Raw genomic sequence first — 20,436 nt, 5'->3', positions numbered from 1 at the left:
TTTAGCGTTCTATTAAAATGTGAGCAGAAAAACAAAAGGGGGCAAGGCAAAGGGTAAAACAATTAGTTTTAGTTAACAGTCACATACTGAAAGCCGCCGCAAGCAGGTCAGAGTCTGTGAGACTCAGTGGGGGAGCAAGGAGAGCACATGGACAGAAGTCAGGTCATTGCTTCCCCTGTAAGAACATGGACCGCAGTGGGTCTCAGACACAGATGACAGGGAAGAGGGGGTGGGGGGGAAGGGCAGCTGGAGGCATGGCTTCAATGAGCGACAGAGGGGAGGGTCTAGTACCGAGAGTGGGGGTGCTACTCTATAGACAGTGCAGCTGTAAATGAAAAGGACAGACCAGCTTCGGGTTTAGGCTGGTTCTGCCACACACGTAAAGACCAAGAGGGGAGAGAGTACTGCGGGCACACAGAAGGCGCATGGAAGTCAAGGGGGATAAGGAGCCAGGTGAGGGCTGAGGGGAATGAGAAACAGTTAAAAAAAAAGTGGTGGAATCAATGGACTTGTGGTGTGGAAGGACTACCGAAGCCAAACTACCAGAGGGGATGGACTGGAAAATCAGGAGGTGTTGGAGAGATGAATGCTTGGCATTATAAAATCATGGAGTCTTGCAGTTATTGGTAAAGATGAGGTCAAGAATATGACACAGGAACGAGTGGAAGACAAGACAACTAGAGAAGTACAAAAGGGGCAACTAAGCGTGCTGGAACAATCATCAATTCAGACAGTGACATCACCAAAAATTAAAACAGGATGGGTGTTAGAAGTGAAAGTGAGCCATGAAAAACGTCATGGGATCACCCAGGTTAATGACTACCATGAGGGGACGGGTGTGTGTGTGTGTGTCAGTCTGTTATAAAAATCAAAATGGTGGGGGGAGGAGGTCTCCAGGAAAAACACCTGGAATTAGCAATGAGGAGCAAAGAGGACCTTTACTGGAGGAACCATAAAATACAGCAATAAAATCTTTATTACCTCTAAACAAGCTCAGTCTAGTACATAGTAATGACCAACATATATCATTGCACAGTAATGACCACAAGTGAGAGAGCTGTATGGTCCTGTTGGGGGCCCAGTGGAGGGGTCAGAGAAGTTCCAGAGGTTCAGAAGATGTGATTTGTGAACTGGGAGTTAAAAAATGAATAAGAGTAAAAGGACCTTGTTGGTAGAAAGACACTACAGTTTAGGCAAAGCAGAGAGATGTGAAATAAACAAGAAATGCAAACAGTTCAACACAATTAGGGCCAGAAAGAGAATGAGGATGGAATGGGCATGGAAGAGGATGTATGACTAGACAAGTAGACCACGGCCATGATCTTTTTCTCTGCACAAAAGATATTATGTACAAATTAAATTGTTGCCCAGAAATCCTTCATAAAAGCCTGTAATAGAAAACAAAATTGACAGATTTTTTTTTTTTTTTTTACAGAGACAGAGCGCGAGTCAGAGAGAAGGATAGATAAGGACAGACAAACAGGAACGGAGAGAGATGAGAAGCATCAATCATCAGTTTTTTGTTGCGGCACTTTAGTTGTTCACTGGTTGCTTTCTCATATGTGCCTTGACCGTGGGGCTACAGCAGACTGAGTAACCCCTTGCTCAAGCCAGCAACCTTGAGTCCAAGCTGGTGAGCTTTGCTCAAACCAGATGAGCCTGCGCTCAAGCTGGTGACCTCAGGATCTCGAACCTGGGTCCTCCGCATCCCAGTCCGACGCTCTATCCACTGCGCCACCACCAGTCAGGCCAAAATTGATGGTTTTTAATTTCATCTTATTTTCCTTCTTTAAAGGACATGCTAGAAAACAAATAACCTAATAGGCAGATGCTTTACAAAGATTAACCAACTTTTACAGAATCAATTGCTTCCACATTATATTTATCATCATAATCTCCAACATCCAAGATTAAAAATGTACCAAGGAAATGTATGCACAATTGAAATTTTTTTAAAACAGATGAATAAAGCTCAAACGTGAATACATTAGTTACAGATTGCTTTGCATCATGTACATGTGTAAACATACATGTATAAGGCTATATATAAATATAAGGTGCTTTTCTATTTAAAAGAGCAATATTATAAGTGAATGCACAGATAATAACAATACTGGTTATACAACTTTTATAAATGGTGAGTCTCAGAATTAAACAATGGAAAGGATGTCTCACTAGGTAACCACTGCTATACATGTTAACCACGCTATGCATTTTTACTGTAGCAGCTATAATTTAATGGAAAGAGTGCTATACTTGGAAGCCAAAGAACACATGTTCAAATGTTGGCTCTAAAATCTATGAAATATTAAGCAAGTCACTTCACTTGTCTGTACCTTAGTTCCTTAATTTACAAAAAGAAAAATCAAGAACCCATATATCATGTGATTTTGTAAAGTGCTGTATCTGAGCTTTGTAAAGCATAATAAGCTACAAAAGTGTTTAGTTATAGACTTCAAAATATTTTTAATGTAGAACTAAGAGCCTTCAGGCCATTGGCTTCCCCCTCCCCCCAAAATAAAGCACAATTAAAACCTGAGGTACTAAGTCTGATAGACTTGGATAAGCATGTCTCACCACCTCTCTTCATAACCTTACCTTCGAGTGAGCAGGCCCTCTTTCTTTCAGAAGTTTATACTGGGGTTGGACTCTATTGAAACGGGCTAACTCATTTACCAGACACACTGGAGTTTTCTCTTTGGGGTTTGCCATTTTATCTTGGAGAGAAGCTGTAAATAAAAAGGCTGTAAAGTTTTTGTCTTCTTGACTTTACAAAATGGAAGAAAAGCTCATTTTGACTCTTTTAGCTTAAGTCAGATTATATATTTGAATTATTTTCACGAACTTACATAAAAATTCAAGTCATCTAATGTCTTCTATTACATGCAACAGAAATATGTATCACATTTTATACAACAACCTAAGGTAACTTTTTCCTAAGTACCTAAGTTGCTTTCTATACATATATATAATAACAGCATGCTTAAAGATTTTAAAATAATATAGAATTATATATCACTTCTCAGCCTTTTGGCTAAGATCAAGTGTAATAATACAGGATTGTAATAATTTCTAACTTATCTTGTAGCTTTCCTTTCCTCTTAAACAATTTTAGCATAAGCACATAATTCTCTTGATTCTTATTACTGTAATACTCAATTCTGTCTACCTTTTCTATCCTTTGATCCTTTATTTCCTCCTCATTTTGAGGGAGGCTATTAATAGAAAAGCTCAAGAGTTGGGAATCAAGTTCTAAATTCAAGTACTAGTTCTTTCATCAACTATTTTGCAGTACCTTCTTTTTCTTTTTTTAAACAAAATTTTGAAAGCATGAATAGAAAGAATAACTTAACAAACGCCCATATCCTTAATATCCCAAACTGAAATTGATGTTTTCCATGTTTCCTTTAAGACATTAAAAATAATAAAATAAAATGACAGTTATTACCTTCCAGTTAAGTTCCCTATATCTATTCTAGAAACCACAATTATCTGAATTTAGAATATATACTTCTGGAATATTTTAAATACATTTATATGCATGCATGCATATCCATAAAGAAAAACACAGTCTTGATATATGTGATTTTATAGTCACATAAATAGTAATGTAAGAATTATATTATTTTCACAACTTTCTTCACTCTTAACCCTTCGAGTAGTATGAACATTCATGTATGTCCTCATGGGAGATACGCGGGAATTGCATAACAAAAATTTTTATTTTAAAAATGTGTAAGGCAACATTAAAAAAAGGCAAATGTATGTTCTCCTTGTTTCCAGAAATTGGTTATCAAACAAACATGATTTTAAGTTAATAAAACTGTAACTGGAACTATTTCATTTTTTTTAAAAAAAACTCACTCCCGGGGGTCAGCGAGCATGAAAAAAACTCACTACTCAAAGGGTTAATTATGTTTTTGAGATCCTAAATTAGATTCAGTGTATTAATTTTAACTCCTGTATAATCTCCATCACAATGTCATATCCATTTCTTAATCCATTCCTCTACTGACATTTAGTTTGTCTCCAATTCTTCAGCCTTACAGGTTAAAAAACACGCTGCCAAATGGCACAGAGAATAATTGTCCCAAATTACCTTCCCCAGCAGCATGAGAATTACCATTTCCCTCTACCATGAAAACACACAGTGTGGTTGAGTATTTCAGTTTTTGATAATCTGATGTCTGCCAAATTGTATTCCACTATTGTTTTCTGCTTTCCCTACCATGTTAATTTGCGTCCACAATTACAAGTAAGGATAATCATCTTCTCGTTTTATTATTGATCATTTGGGTTTCCTGCTCTGAAAACTACTTCTGTCCTTCCTTCTACTCATTATTTTATATATTATATTTATCAATCTTTTATAGACTGTGCTTTTCAGGCCTTAAGAAATCCTTCCCTAACCTGCAAGGTCTTAATGATGTTTACTTAAATATACTAAGCCATCTATTCTTTATCTGTAAAATAAAGGTAATAAATCTATCCTACTTAACTCACATGCTGTGATAAGGTTAAGACTTTTAAATGTATGGTAATTCTGAATTCTACCGCAATCATTTCAGCTTCAGAATATTTTCCTAATACTATATTATTTCATGCTATCTTTTTCCTTCATCTCACTTATAGACACATTTAACTGCTTTTTAGTTTTTCTTTCATCTCCCATGAATCAGTGTTAAATAACATGCACGTAGATTACTTCCTGCTCAGTTAAACTAGAGTCACAACGAATGGAGAATACATTAAATGAATAAAATAGCTGGTTTTAGGAACTTCATTTTCAAACAATCTATGGCAAGTTTTAATGTAGAAAACAGTATCTTTTAACTTTTTAATATTCTTTACAGGACTAATAATTTGGTACAATAATTTGATCACAATTATTATGATTATGACATTACTTTATAAGAAAAGTACATAAATACCTAATAAGGCATAAGTAAAAGGAAAGAGAATCAATCTAAGCCACCAACTATAGGACCAATACAGATGACAACTGATTCTACAATTGAACCATTCTCTAAGTGGTTTGCAAGCCCAAAAACAAAAAAACCTAGAAATCATTCTTGTCTGGAACAACAGAAATACGACAAGAGTAAGTCAAGAGTTTTGAGGAAATTTACACTTTACTTACTCCGGTGTGTATCATTCAAATAAGCATTTTATAAATTGTACAAGAAAATCAGTCATTGTATCAAATACAAGGTAAACTGGGGCTATAATCAATTTTCATCCTTGCAGACCATGCCAGTAAATACTCAAGTACAATAGATAACACAGCTACCTGAATATCAGAAAAAGCAAAACAAAAAAATGACAAAGTTGATAAAAATGAGAAAAATATTAAAGTGTGGTAATAATCAGCCAATTTTGCATTAAAACTGAGAAACCATTTATACTGTTACTGTACAATTTTCATAACACAGCAATGCTGCATATTCATTGGTTACATTGCAAAAATGTGACAATTTTACAATATGAAAAATTTTAATAGCATAAACTTTAAATATATTAAAGGAAAGTGTTAACTATTAACATAGTATTAAACTTTGATTTTATTAATTTTGACTTTCTGCTTCATAAAAATAACATGAACCCAATAAAATATTTTAACGTGTGACTGAAGTTTTGCTGTGTCAGGTATGCAAAACACAATCATGATTTCACTCTAATAAAACTTTACAGCTAAAATCCAATTGTTTAAGTTTAAAAATTTAAAAATAATTAGTCCTAGTTGAAATCGTTTGTTTTACAAAATGACTAAAACTTTAAATAGCTGTCCCTCCATTTAATCAGAAATATTATTAGTATTAACTACTTGACAGAGCTCAGTGATAGATAATTCAAAAGTTAAACCAAAATTCTGATAAAAGCATCAACAAAATTATAAAATAAACTGGTCTATAAAAATTCAGATCTAGCCTGATCAGGCAGTGGCACAAAGGACAGAACATCAGAGTGGGGCGTGGAGGTCCCAGGTTCGAAGTCCCAAGGTCGCTGGCTTGAGCTCAGGCTCACCAGCTTGAGTGTGGGATCGCTAGCTTGAGCATAGGATCATAGACATGACCCCACTGTTGCTGGCTTGAGCCCAAAGGTTGCTGGCTTAAAGCCCAAGGTCACTGGATTGAGCCCAAGGTCACTACCTTGAGCAAGGAGTCACTCACTCTGCTGTTGTTCCCTGGTCGAGGCACATATGAGAAAGCAATCAGTGAACAACTGAGATGCCACACGAAGAATTGATGCTTCTCATCTCTCTCCCTTCCTGTCTGTCTGTCCTTATCTGTCCCTCTCTCTGACTCTCCCTCTGTCAAATAAAAAAATAATTGAGATTTATACACTTAATTTATATATCACTTTTTAGAAAAGTCAACAGTTCAAAAAAGAGAAATATACGTACACTTGCTAAGAATGTCCTCAATGAAGCTATTTTGAAATCAGCGCCAAGTCAGTTTGGTAGCTGGAATAGCAGATGCCTGCTCAGAAGTAAATAAAATTAATAGTAATGGATTTGTTTTTGAGAGAACAAATGCCACATGATGGTAAACAGCCTGTTTTGGATCTCTCTGCCACTTATTGATATCTACGGGATTTGAGAAAGTACTTAAATCTTGTTTTCCTAGACAGTAAAATAGAAATGTTATTTTCATATTACTGGATGGTGGTAGAGGTTAAATGAAATGATGTTAAGACACTGCTAACAATGATAAGAATGCATTATTACTTTGATCATAAACAATTTGTTAAAACACTATAATCAAATATTTAAATAGTAACATGGTTTTATAAACTTTTTCCATGGCTTTCTTAGCTAAAATATTCTGAGTTAAAATATTCTGGGCCCTGGCCGGTTGGCTCAGCAGTAGAGCGTCAGCCTGGCGTGCAGGAGTCCCGGGTTCAATTCCCGGCCAGGGCACACAGGAGAAGCGCCCATCTGCTTCTCCACCCTTCCCCCTCTCCTTCCTCTCTGTCTCTCTCTTCCCCTCCCACAGCCGAGGCTCCATTGGAGCAAAGATGGCCCGGGCACTGGGGATGGCTCTGTGGCCTCTGCCTCAGGTGCTAGAATGGCTCTGGACACAACAGAGTGACGCCCCAGAGGGGCAAAGCATCACCCCCTGGTGGGCATGCCAGGTGGATCCCAGTCAGGTGCATGCAGGAGTCTGTCTGACTGCCTCTCCGTTTTCAGCTTCAGGAAAAATGAAATAAATAAATAAAATAAAATAAAATATTCTGTTACAATTAGCTGATTTTATATTCATACAAATATACTTATTTAATATTCTTTATAAACGTGTATTTGTTATTTTTCCACTGACTTATTATAACATTTTAAGTTGATTTTCCACTAAAAAATTTCCACATGTGATATCAGTTACATTAAGATTTCTCATATTTTATCTTTGATATGAATGAAGTTTGTTTTTACATGTAACTCTCTGTAACTTTGATAAGTGACATTGGTAAAATGACTATTTATAATAACAGTATCTGCACACTCAACAAAACCTAGATTTACTCTATTTTTTTTAGATAGATTCTATTCATATATCTCTATAAAATGTTGTGCACTCTCTGGAACTTGAATCTCTAAACTCTATCAAAATAATGTAGTTCACAGTTTTCAATCAACAGGCAAAACCCCTATCCCAAAGGAGCTCAAAGTCCAGTACAACAAGGAATACAAACAATAAACCAATACATAAACTACAATGTGGTAAGTGCCATGGAAGGCAGTTACAAGAGCACAAGTAGTGAAGGGAGGGAGAAAAAGTAGGTTTCAAAAGATGGTAATTAGATTAGTTAAGGAAAGTATAAATTCACCAAGTTAGCTAGGGAGGAAAAGAGCCAGTACACACCTGCCCACACATACAGGAGAAAGCAAATAAAACTAATCACGTGCTGGCAAATGCAAGTAGGTCATTAGCAGGTGACAGAACGCATAAAAGGAAGTAGCAGAAAAAACTACGACCAAAATCCATCAAAACACACAAAGCTTCCTAAGCCAAAACAGGGGTGAGCAACGTTTTTAAAGTAGTTAAGTTGCAGCCAGAGCTGTTGCCAGCAAAGTCACCATCTACCTCACCTGCCAACAGAAGAGTCTGCTTCCATCCCTGGTCCCACAAATGACTTGGACAGTTTCTGTCTCTGCTGGCTCCCCTTCCCCTATTCCCTGCTATTGGAAGGGACTCATCCTAATTCCCCAGTAAAATAAAAAGAAAGAAAATAGAGTCAAAAGAGCAAAGGAATTTACCTCCCATGAGCCCTTGTCTTCTAGGAGGAATGTGACTCCTGTCCATTCCTACAACTAAAACAAACCTTGTAACTTCCAGTTAGACTATAACCCAAGGTGTTCCATGACAAATCACCAAAAATCAAACTGCTCTATTATAACTGCCTATCAAATGAAAAATAATTTAAGTTCCTATCTCACAGAAACATACACCAAAAAAATTTCAGAAGTATTAAAATGCAAAATATAAAAATATGACAAAAGCACAAGAAAACCTGGGTAAATATTCTTCATAATCCTGTAACACAGAAGGCTCTTCTATAAAATGAGAAAACTAGACACCATAATAGGATAAACTGAAAGGTTTAACAGCACAAAACTGTAGAACTCTACAGAGCAAAACGCACCAGAAATGACATTTACAAAGTCTACAAACTGGAGGGAAAATACAACATGTGAAGAAAAATTGTTAACATTCATAAAATACAAAGATGACATAAATCACAGTTTTTAAATCCAAAAGAAACAGGGCAAGTGTACAATCAACTCACAATAAAATTAAGTAAACATATCTATTCAAAAAACTAATGTTGAAACAAATGAAAATCTGAATTGCAGTGAAATACAATTTACCCCACTAGACTGCTAAAGATGAAAAAGTAATCACATTAAGTGCTGGCAAGGATGTGGGTAAATGGGTACAAACTATATTGAGGAACATGTAACAATACAAACTTTTTGGTGGGCAAAACAAACTTTTTGGTGGGCAAACTGGCAAAACTGATAAAGTTCCAATTTTATCTATCTTTAAAAAACAATTCAGCATCTAAACAATCATACTACAGCAAGATTCACATAAGATCTGTATATGACAACCTGCAACAGAGAGACTGTACCAGCAAGAACTACAAACGAGCTGAATATTCACCCACCAGCAATTGTTCAGTTTAAACAAACCACAAGGACTGCATAGCTCTGAAAAGAAAGTGAGGCGTGGGCCCTCTGAACCCACAGAGGACAACGTTACAAAGGTGGAATGAAAACAGTTGCAACAGCTTACTGTCTGAGCCTATTCTTTTCTTTCCATCAAACATGTGCATTTATTAAAGGGAATGTGGGACTGGTGGGGGGAGCTCTTTACTTTCTACTCTGAAGTGCTGCATTATTTTACCTCCTTACAATAAATATGTATAACTTTCATAATTTAAAAATTATTTGACAAAACCATACCATGCGGCTTTTTTTTTTCTTTTAGGTATTTTTTATTTTCAAAATAAGAAAAAAAGCCCACCATTAATATATAAACATTTCATTCTCTCAAAAACAAAACTCTAAAACTACACAGCTGTTTACTCCATTATTTGCATAGGAAATGGCCATAATATAAAAATAAGATGAAAAAAGAAGCAAAACAGCATGCTATTTATGTAGGTATGTTTCCACATAGAAACATTTTGAAGCCTCTTATAAAATATTTACACCACTTGTCACCTAGTTAGACCAGTGGTTCTCAAACTTTTTGAAGTTGGGGTGCATTTAAAATCCTATAAATAATTGTAGGTGCACTATATACAAATTTCTGAAAAATATATTATAATAATTAAGTCAAATATTAAAGAAAAATATAAAGTCCAAATGTGCTTTTATGGTAATTAAATTAACTACAACAAAATTAAATTTATTCTGACATTAAAAAACATTTCTATGTTACATTTTTTGAGTTATGCTTTTTAGAATTCGTAAAATGAAGGGTTAAAAAATAAAAAAATTATCTTTTTATATGTATAGATACATTCTTAGTAAAATTTAGTAAATTCGGCAGGTCCCAGCAAAAATATGTTAAGTTTTTTCATTCTTACGTTTATGAGAAACATGAGCCTGATGTGTCTTAACAATTTCTTCAATGTTTGGGCATATATTTGAAAGGCAAACTCTCATTGCCTCGTCAATATATTGAAGAATTCCTCTCTTTTTACTCTTAATTGTGTTAAGTGCAGAAAACCCTCACAATACATATCATCCTAACTTTCCACCAAACAAAGGATAGAAGAAACTTGCCTCCAGTCTTTCCGGGGAACATGGGGGATAATGTAAACAATCCAGCACCACAGCTTAACAGCCTTTTGCAACCTAATCAGGCAAGTGAGGTGGGGGGTTGAGCAGACTGTCAGCTTACAGCCAATTCCCCACACCTCTGTCCCCCAAAAATCTAAACTCTAAAAACCCTGTTGGTATTTTGGTCTCCAACAGGCACATATTTCTCTGGAATACCATAGGGTGCACCTGAAACTCTTCTAGGGCGCACCAGTGCACCCTGGCATACACTTTAAGAACCACTGAATTACACCTTTTAAGAGCAGCTTTTCTAGAGATTGGTTTATAGTGTAAAAGTCTTAGTTTCTCATTGCTACTAAACTTCCTAAAGTCTTTCCAATGCCATCAATTTTCTGAAAACAGAAAGAAGATGTTTGAGGACCTGATTCGATGCAGGTCTTAAGTCAGTTTAAAATAGTCATGGGGATAAGCCCTGGCCAGTTGGCTCAGTGGTAGAGCGTCAGCCTGGGGTGCAGGAGTCCCGGGTTCGATTCCCAGCCAGGACACACAGGAGAAGCGCCCATCTGCTTCTCCACCCCTCCCCCTCTCTTTCCTCTCTTGTCTCTCTCTTCCCCTCCCAGAGCCGAGGCTCCATTGGAGCAAGGTTGGCCCGGGCGCTAAGGATGGATCCATGGCCTCTGCCTCAGGTGCTAGAATGGCTCTGGTTGCAACAGAGCATCGCCCCCTGGTGGGCATGCCGGGTGGATCCTGGTCGGGTGCATGCAGGAGTCTGTTCTGCCTCCCCGTTTCCAACTTCAGATAAATACAAAAAAAAAATAAAGAAAAAAAAGTCATGGGGATATAAAGTACAACATAGGGAATATATTCAGTAATATTGTAATAACTCTATGGTATCAGACAGGCATTAGACTTATAGGAGGATCACTTTGTAAGTTACATAATTGTGTAATTGCTATGTTATACATCTGAAACCAAAACTGTATGTCAACTGTGATTGAAAAAAAAAAACAAATCAGGCCATAAGTGTAATGCTTCCTCCAATCTCTGACTTTTCAAATGAAGCCAGCTTGGAATTTCAGCACTGCTAAAACAGAATGGCCTTAGCACCATTTGGTTTGGTCAGTCTTCTTAACTCTAGCCATTCTAACAGGTGTGTTCTCTTTGTGGTTTTAATTTGCATTTCCCTAATGACTAATGATGGTGAGCATACTTTCATTTGTTTATATGCTATCTATATCCCATAGTGAATGAAGTGCTCATCTGAATATTTTACCCATTTTTATTGAGTTTTTATTTTTCTTAAGTTCTTTATATATTCTAAATACAAGTAGTATTAATCAGGCATATTTTGACAAAGATTTTCTCTCAGTATGTAGTGTTTCTTTTCATTCTTTTAGGAACATCTTTTGAAGAACAGACTTTAATTTTAATAACATCTAATTTATCAATTTGTTTCTGCTTTGGATGCCGTGTCTAAGAAATAATTGCCTAATTAAGGTCTCAAAGATTTTCTGTTTTCTTCTAGAGCCTTACAGTTTTAAGTTGTACACTTAGGTCTCCGAGCCATTTTAAAATTTTGTACATAATGTAAGGTATGGATTCATTTTCTGTGTATTGATATTCAATGTTTGAGCACTATTGGTGGAAAAGACTATATTCCCCACACACACACACACTGTATTGCTTTTTTTTTTACATTTTTTTATTTATTGATATTAGCAAGAGAGGAAGAGGGGAGAAAGAGAAACAGGAACATTAATCTGTTCCCGTATGTGCCCTGAGCAGGGTTTGAACCAGCATCCTTTGCACTTCAAAACAATGCTCTAAGGAACTGAGCCATCAGCCAGGGCTCCAATGTATTGCTTTTATGGTTTTGTCAAAATAACATCCATATATAAGAGGGTTTATTTCTGGACTATCTACCTACTGTTTCATTCATCTATGTCACTTTTATGCCAATGCTGTTTTTACTGTAATTTTACAATTCTTAATTAGGTAGTGTTGCCACCCCCCAACACTGTTCTTTTTCATTGTTGTTGTGACTATTCTAAAATGCATTTCAACATAAATTTTATTTTAGGCAAAAAATGCATGCAAGGATTAGAGTAAAATTTCCTTTAACCTGCATATTAATATGGTATAAATCAACATTTTAACCAAGCTGAGTCTGCCAACTGATGTACAGCATATACAGTCAATTCCCATTATTGAAATAATGGTATTTCAGCTGTCAGGTTGGCTCAGTGGAAGAGTGTTGGCCCAGCGTGTGGAAGTCCCAGGTTCGATTCTCAGTCAGGACACACATGAGAAGCGACCATCTGCTTCTCCACACTACCCTCTTCTCCTCCTGCAGCCATAGCTCAAATGGTTTGAGCAAGTTGGTCCCAGGTGCTGAGATGGCTCCATGGCCTCACCTCAGGTGCTAAAATAGCTCAGTTGCCGAGCAACAGAATAGCTGCCTCAGAAAAGTAGAGCAACACCCAGTAGGGTGCTTGCTGGGTGGATCCTAGTTGAGGTGCACGTGGGAGTCTGTCTCTGCCTCCCCACCTCTCGCTTAATAAAAAAAAAAAAAAAAGAATAGAAATAATGGTATTTTGATCACAGTTACGTTCTATAAGGTCACCGCAAACGGGAATTATTAACGAATATGGAACCATTGCTTCTCAAGGAAATACAGGGTCAGGTTCCTGCAAACCTCTGATCATAACATTTTTGAAAATCAATACATACCCTTGTTTCATGTATATTTCTACCAAAGGACACCTTGCTTAATCTATGCTGCTGGTTCATTAACACTGAACTCACAGCACCCACCACTGTAACTCTTGACTGAAAGGAGCTTAACTAAAGACATGCATATTCTCTGTAAGACACAACACAACATGCTTGTGCTTAGGAGCACTGCCCAGCACTCTAAACAGCTAAATCACTGACAAAAAGCACAGAAATGCAAAAAATGTGGCACCGAGTAGACCAAGAAAAGGACAACATGCTTACAGCATGAGAGTAGAAATGAGAGAGCAGTGTTACCACATTCAACTTCATTCAGTTCAGATGGGGCACGTTTGGTGACTCAAAATTTTTTAACTACTCTGCATGTTGTCAGTGAATGACCATAAAAGCACTGCAAGTATTGATCTGGGGATGACCAATAAACTTTAGGAAATGACCAATTCACAAATACAGAATCTGTGAATAATGAGGCTCAACTGTCTCTCCATTTATGTAGGTTCCTTTACTTTCTCTCAGCAGGATTTTGTGGTTCTCAGTTTTCTTTAACATATTTTGTTAGATTTATCCATAAGTACTGCATATTTTTGATACCATATACAAACACAACTAATTTTTGTATATTGATCTTGTATCCTTCAACCTCACTCCATTCATTCAATTAGTTCTTGTAGGATTGAACAATCGGGTTGTCTATGAATAAAGACCATTTTTCTTCCTTCCGTTCTAATCTCAATACCATTTACTTCCTTTTCTTGCCCTAGCCAGGATATCCAGGACAATTCTAAATAGGACTGGAGTATTTAAATCATTTATATTTAATGTAATTATCAAAACTGTTACGACTTAAATCTACTTTTTCTTGTGACATATAAAGCATAGTTTTATTTTATTTATATAAAGATGCATAAGAAGTTTTTCATCAAGATGAAAAGAATAACTAGCCAGGGCCACAACAGGGCTGCACTTAAAGAAACCAGAGACGTTTTCTAGCACTGTCCACCTCACTAACTACTCAAACATCCACACAGATCCTCTTACTCATAATTAAACTCAAGAACAATAACCTTTTCTCCAAAAATTAGACCCACAAAGCCCCATCAGTCAGGAACATCACTCTGGATGATGCTGGATTCTCTTCTCATTCGCCCTCTAGTCCTAGAGATTGCAGGCATATCTCAATCTACTGTGATATATGGATTAAAATGTCAATTTAACCAGCACCAGCATTCCTTATACACACTATATACACATAAATGACAAGTGGAAAAGAAAATACTTCTCACTATCACAGCTCTCTTTTCTGTAATTGACTACAAGGCCACTGTTGATATTTATAAATTCTCTTTTCTATTCTATGTTCTTTTTGTCCTCAGCCAGGACCTCGTGGTTGAGGTTATTTCACTGGTGAAATGTCTCCCACTAATCTTCTACTATCAGATGCAGAAGTACAACAGGGCACCCAGAGAACCCTTCAGTCCCCATGCACAGTCCTCCATGCCACCCCTGCGGCAGCAACCCAATTTACCCTCAGTGATCAGGGTCCATCACGCTGGCCAGCAGGTAGCCTACTTCTCTGACTGTCGTTGCAATGGTATGAGGAGCTCAAAACGGCCGAGTGGCAGTCTCAGCTTCTAAGTCAATCGACATATGCTCTAACAGAAGCATTCCTTCCTTGAGAACTATAATCTTGAGCCATCCAAGTCCAAAGTTTCAGGGATAGAAAGCAACATTTTTGTGAATGGGTTCTTTTGTGCAATAGTGAAAGCTGTCCCTCCCATTCCCACCCTGGCATTGCTGGATCCATAGCTTCCACATGTGGGAAAAGAGCACTGTGGTTGCTACAAAGTATATACTGCATCCTAGACTGCACCCCAGCACTGCAGTGTCTCCCTGCTGGCCCTATAAGGGAGTCTTCAGTCGGCCATTTCAATATTCTGTGAGTTCAACTGCTCCTAGATAGTAGAGTACATGATAAGACCAGAAAATCCCATAGGTATAATCACACTGCTGCATTTCTTTTGCTGTAATATCAACTCTTTGGTCAGAAGCAATGTTGTACGAAATACCAGGACTGGACTACAGTCAAAGAAGGCAAATTCATACCCAGAATATACAAATTGCTGCTCCCTCTGTGATGGAAGAGATCCATGTAATCAACTGGCCACTAGGTGGCTAACTCCTATGGGGAATGGAGCCATATCAGGAACTCTGCACAAGCTGGGCCCTCGACAGTGGTTTTAGCTAACTCAGTCTTGATGAGAGGAAGTCCATGTTGTTGTGTCCATCTATAACTTCTAGCTCAGTGTCCACGGCCATTTTGTATGTGACCCTGTTCAGCAAGGAAGGATACGGTTGATGGGAAAATGACATGACTGACATCTACAGAACAAGTCATCTGGTCCATCTATCTATTGAGTCTCCTCTGAAGTGAGTATGTTTAGGGGGAGTATCTGCATAGAATACAAACATCCTTTTCTTCTGTACCCACTGCTAAAGATCCATCCACGTACCTTCTCACACAGACCTCCTGACTACCAATCCTCCAAACTGACCAGCCAGCACATGAGTAGATCCACATTTCTGAACTATCTTCATCTAGCTTATCCCTCATTATTTGTGAGGGAGTGGCTCCAAGACCCCAATGATATCAAAATCCATGGATGCTCCTTTCCTTATATAAGAAGGCATAGTATTTTCATATAACCTACACATCCTCTTATATGCTTTAAATGATCTCTAGACTACTTATAACACCTAATACAATGTTAATGCTATGTAAACAGTTGTACTGTCTGATTTAGGGAATAATGACAGGAAACTAAAGTCTGTACATGTTCAGCACAGATGCAACCATTGCAGGCCTAACACAATGTACAACAACAATGGAACATTTCTCTCAAGTATTTTGGATCTCCAGTTGGTCGAATCATAGAGGCCAAGTCTGCAGATATGGAAGACCAACTGTCCCGTTTGACATTGTGTTCACTGAAAGGCTCTCGCTCCTCCACTGTCTTTCAGGGCCTTCCTGTAGGGCTGCAGCCATCCACTCCCAGTTGCACTGGGCCTGAGCTTCTTCTTCCTCCATCAATTATCACAGGTAATTTGCTGTGAGACCTTAGGTACTGACTGAGAAAGAGATGGCATGTGGCAGGAACAAGTGACCTGGTCTGAGCAATTTCACTCACTTGATGATGGAAAGCTGCGGCACATGGCTAGCTTCATTGTTTGATGGATCAGAACTCCCAGTCCATGAGGGGAAGCTCAGGTTGCATAGTCACTTGGTATCTTATGGTCAGGTGTTCAGTCTCTACCAGGGCCCAGCAGCAAGCCAGACACTTAGCAGAGTAAGTCCATAATCACCGTGCCTGGCCAACACTCTGACCATTGGTAAGTCTACCCTTAGGGAAGCACTCCACACCCCAGGTAGTTTCAGGGTGACAGGCTATCCATACTACTATTATTACACGATGGCCCAAAAGAGCCCAAAGACTTGCAGGGACATCTCTAACTCTTGCTTGTTACAATCTGCCTCTCCATAGATGGAGAACCAGTCCTCGGTGCCTCGAAAGACCCCTTTTGGGGTGCATCCTCTCCAACTGGGAGAAATTTGCCCCTGAATCCCTCAATAAAAAGACTATTCCTTGCAACAGAGCCTGGCCCCAGTACAAACTGAGCAATAGAGAGGTCTGGCCAGCTAACGGCACCATTCATTTGAACCATCTTACAGCCAGACCTATTTTGCTGGTCCCAAGGAACTGTATGGAGGTCCCATAAATCCATACCTTTATAGCCCTCAAAGAATACCCTAAAGCTATGTACTACTTGTAAACAAAGAAAAATAACCTTGTTTTGATTTTTTTGTCCCATCTGTAGTTTTCCCTTTTTTTTTTTTTTTGAATCTTCACCTACCTTCTTTTGAACTGATTGATTTTTTAAAAAGATTTTATCTTTGATTTTAGAGAGGAGGTGGGGCATAAAAAAGTGTCAACTCATTGCTGCTTCACTTGAGTTGTTGACTGAGTGCTTATCACATGTGCCTTGACCAGCAAGCCCGGTTCAAACTGGCGACTTCAGCATTCCAGGTTGACGCTCTATCCACTGCGTCACCACAGGCTAGGCTGAACTGATAATTTTTTAGTATTAAATTTTATCTCCCTTATGGGCTTATAATTTATTTTTCCTTATTTTGTTTTATAGCTATTGCTCTAAATCATACAAAGCCTCCCTTCAATATTACACCACTACATGCATGGTGGAAGCACCTAACAATACCATACGCTTATGTCCCTTTCCCATGCCCCACTCCTCACACCACTCACATCAGTCAACTGATTTCTAAGTTACGTTATAAGCCTCCAACTAATCATTATCTTTGCTTTAAATAGTCAATTATCTTTTCAAAAGATTAAAAATTAAGATGTCTTTTGTGTTTACCACATTATTTTATAATTTCTTGTACTCTTCATTCCTTTTCTAAGACCCAAATCCCCATCGGTTAGTATTTTTCTTCTGCCTAAAGAACTTCCTTTCAGACTGTGCAGTTGCAACTCTGCTGAAATGAACTCCCTCAGATTCTGCTTCTCAAAAGTCACTGCCTTTGCAAATCATGTATCTGATATATATATAAAAGTATATATATACTTTTATATATATAAAAGAGTATATATAAAAACTTTACCATTTACATTATATGAAGTGAAATAAGTAAATCAGAAAAAAAACAGGAACTGCATTATTCCATACGTAGGTGGGACATAAAAGTGAGACTAAGAGACATTGATAAGAGTGTGGTGGTTACGGGGGGGGGGGGGGAGAGGGAGAGGGAAAGGGGGAAGGGGAAGGGCACAAAGAAAACTAGATAGAAGGTGACAGAGGACAATCTGACTTTGGGTGATGGGTATGCAACATAATTGAATGACAAGATAACCTGGACATGTTATGTTTGAATATATGTATCCTGATTTATTGATGTTGCCCCATTAAAAAAATAAAATTATTAAAAAAAAAAAACCTTTACATCTCAAAAATAACAAAAAATACCAATCAAAAAATGTGCAATGAACTTAAATAGACATTTCTTCAAAGATAACATACAAATCGCCAATAAACATATGAAAATATACTCAACATCATTAATTCACAGAAATGCAAATCAAAACCACAATGAGATGCCACTTCATACAGAAAATAAGTATTGGTGAGAGTGTGGTGAGTCGGAGCCCTTGTCCATTATTAGTGGGAATATGAAAAAGCACAGCCACTATGAAAAATAGTAATTAAACACAGAATTACCATAACATTCAGCAATTTAACTTCTGAGTATATAATCTGAATAACTGAGAGCAGAAACCTGGACAGATACTAGCATTCCCACATTCAGAGCAGCATTATTCACAATGGCCAAGGTGGAAGCAACCCAACTGTCCATCAATGGATGAATGCCTACACCAGATGTGGTATATACATAAAATTGACATTTACTCAGCATTAAAAACGAAATTCTGACACAAGCTATGGCATGACAAATCTTGAAGATATTATGCTGAATAAAATAAGCCAATCACAAAACTGCAAGTAGTATACGATTCCACTTAGAAAATCTTTTTTTTTCTTTTTTTTTTTTCCTCATGGTCTTTGGCTTTGAATCAGAGAAATGCTGGTCTCAGAGTAAGTTAGTATTCTCTCCTTTCTTATTTTATTTTTAAGAGTTTGAGAAGGATTGGTGTTAATTCTTCTTTAAATGTTTGGTAGAATTTGCCATTGAAGCCATCTGATCCTGGACTTCTGTTTGGGAGTCTTCTTCTATTCAATCTATTCATATTTTCCATCTCTTCTTGAGTCAGTTTTGATAATCTATATTTGTAGGAATTTGCCCTTTCATGTAGGTTATACATTTTTTTTCCTTTATTTATTCTTTAAGGTCAGTAGCAATGTCTCCACTGCCATTTCTGATGTTAGCTATTTGCATTTTTGCTTATTTTTTCTTTTGCCAGCCTTAGCTAAAAGTTTGTCAATTTCATTGATCTTTTCAAAGAACCAACTTGTGGTTTCATTGACTCTCTATATCGTTTCCTATTCTCTGTCTTGTTAGCACCATTTCAATATTTACTATTTCCTTCCTTTGTTATGTTAGATTTAATCAGCCCTTCTTTTCTAGTTTCCTTAAGTTGAAAAGTTATTTGTTTGAGATCTTTCTTCCTCCTTTATGTCAGTGACTTTCAACTGCTGTGCTGCAGAATTTTTAAAATATACAGTACCTGACCATTGAGTCAGGGGTACTGACCTCTTTTCTCTTAGATTGTCAAATTAAAAAATAACAACAATAAACACAACAATAGCTACCCCATGTGAATGCCCTGTCTCAAACCATAAATATATAGGCCATATAATAGAGTTGTATTTTATTAGTCATGTTGCATAATAAAGTTGTGTCTGATTGGTTAATTCTGGTACTAGAAATCCTTATATACAAGTATATGCATCTGATTTTTTTTAAAAAGTCACTTTGGAGCAAAAAGGGTAATTATTATTATTATTATTTTGTACATCAAAATTGTCCCTATTTTATTGTCCAATTGGCAAAAAAAAAAATCTATTTTTTGGTGTGCCACAGAATTTTAGTAGTTTATGTATACCAAAAGATGAAAAAGGTTAGAAATCACTGATTTATGTGTTTATTGCCATATATTTCCCACTGCTTTCACAGCGTTCTGTGAGCTCTGGGAATTGTTATCTTATTGTTCTCCAGCAGTTCTTCCCCTGGCTTTGAGTACTCCCTGTCACCCTCTACAGATAAAAATTCAGCCAAAGACTAGAGGAGACTGCAGGTGTCCAGAATGCCTACATGCTTAACTGTACTCTCTACTTTAACAAATACTCAATATACCTGTCCGTGACACTTCCTTCTCCCTAGTACTCTGCAATTCTAACCACCTTGGCCTCCTCAAACTCTATGTGTCCCTATCTCAACAAGACTGGCCTCTGCTCTGGCCCCTCCCAGGCACTATAGCCTGTAAACAACCTCTAGGCTCTCCTGGAAACATGTGCACTCTCAGGGATCACAGTCACCAGACTAGGACACCTGTCACCCGATGTCTAAAAACCACTGTTTATATATTTATATGTTCTCAAGCTGTTTACAAAGGAAGTGCATAAGCTACTGCTGCATAGCAAATTACCCCTAACAAGCTTCCTGGGCTTGGCAGTCAGGGAGCAGTCCGGCTGGGAGGCTCTGGCTCGGGATCTGTCATGAGGCTGCAGTCAATGTCAGTGGGCCAGGAGTGCAGGGCTGGGACCTGGCAAGGGCTGAGATCCATTTCAGAGACGGCTCGGTCCCACACTATAGGCTGGAGGCCGGTTCCTCCCTGCGCAGCCACTCCAGTGAGCCATTCATCATATGGCAGCCAAGGGCTCCC

At 37.7% G+C, this 20,436-nt stretch overlaps 1 protein-coding gene across 9 annotated transcripts in view; it reads right to left on the bottom strand.

The window, feature by feature from the left end:
• Positions 1-20,436, bottom strand: part of STAU2 (staufen double-stranded RNA binding protein 2) — a 295,381-nt gene that overhangs the window by 262,163 nt on the left and 12,782 nt on the right. For 2 of the 9 annotated variants that reach the window (XM_066378870.1, XM_066378878.1), the window contains exons 3-5: positions 8,087-8,195; positions 6,404-6,479; positions 2,599-2,729 (exon numbers count right to left, since the gene is read on the bottom strand). The exons of 4 other annotated variants lie outside the window; for them this stretch is intronic. In XM_066378870.1, coding sequence (XP_066234967.1) covers positions 2,599-2,712 — 114 coding nt within the window. In that variant the 5' untranslated portion in view covers positions 2,713-2,729; positions 6,404-6,479; positions 8,087-8,195. The remainder of the gene's footprint in view (positions 1-2,598; positions 2,730-6,403; positions 6,480-8,086; positions 8,196-20,436) is intronic. 3 more of the 9 variants (XM_066378872.1, XM_066378871.1, XM_066378873.1) reach the window with 2 other exon arrangements.

The sequence above is a fragment of the Saccopteryx leptura genome, chromosome 3, assembly GCF_036850995.1.
Source record: "Saccopteryx leptura isolate mSacLep1 chromosome 3, mSacLep1_pri_phased_curated, whole genome shotgun sequence".
NCBI classification, from domain to species: domain Eukaryota; kingdom Metazoa; phylum Chordata; class Mammalia; order Chiroptera; family Emballonuridae; genus Saccopteryx; species Saccopteryx leptura.
The sequence above is the reverse complement of the archived record's forward strand: the minus strand, read 5'-3'. Positions and strand labels throughout refer to the sequence as shown.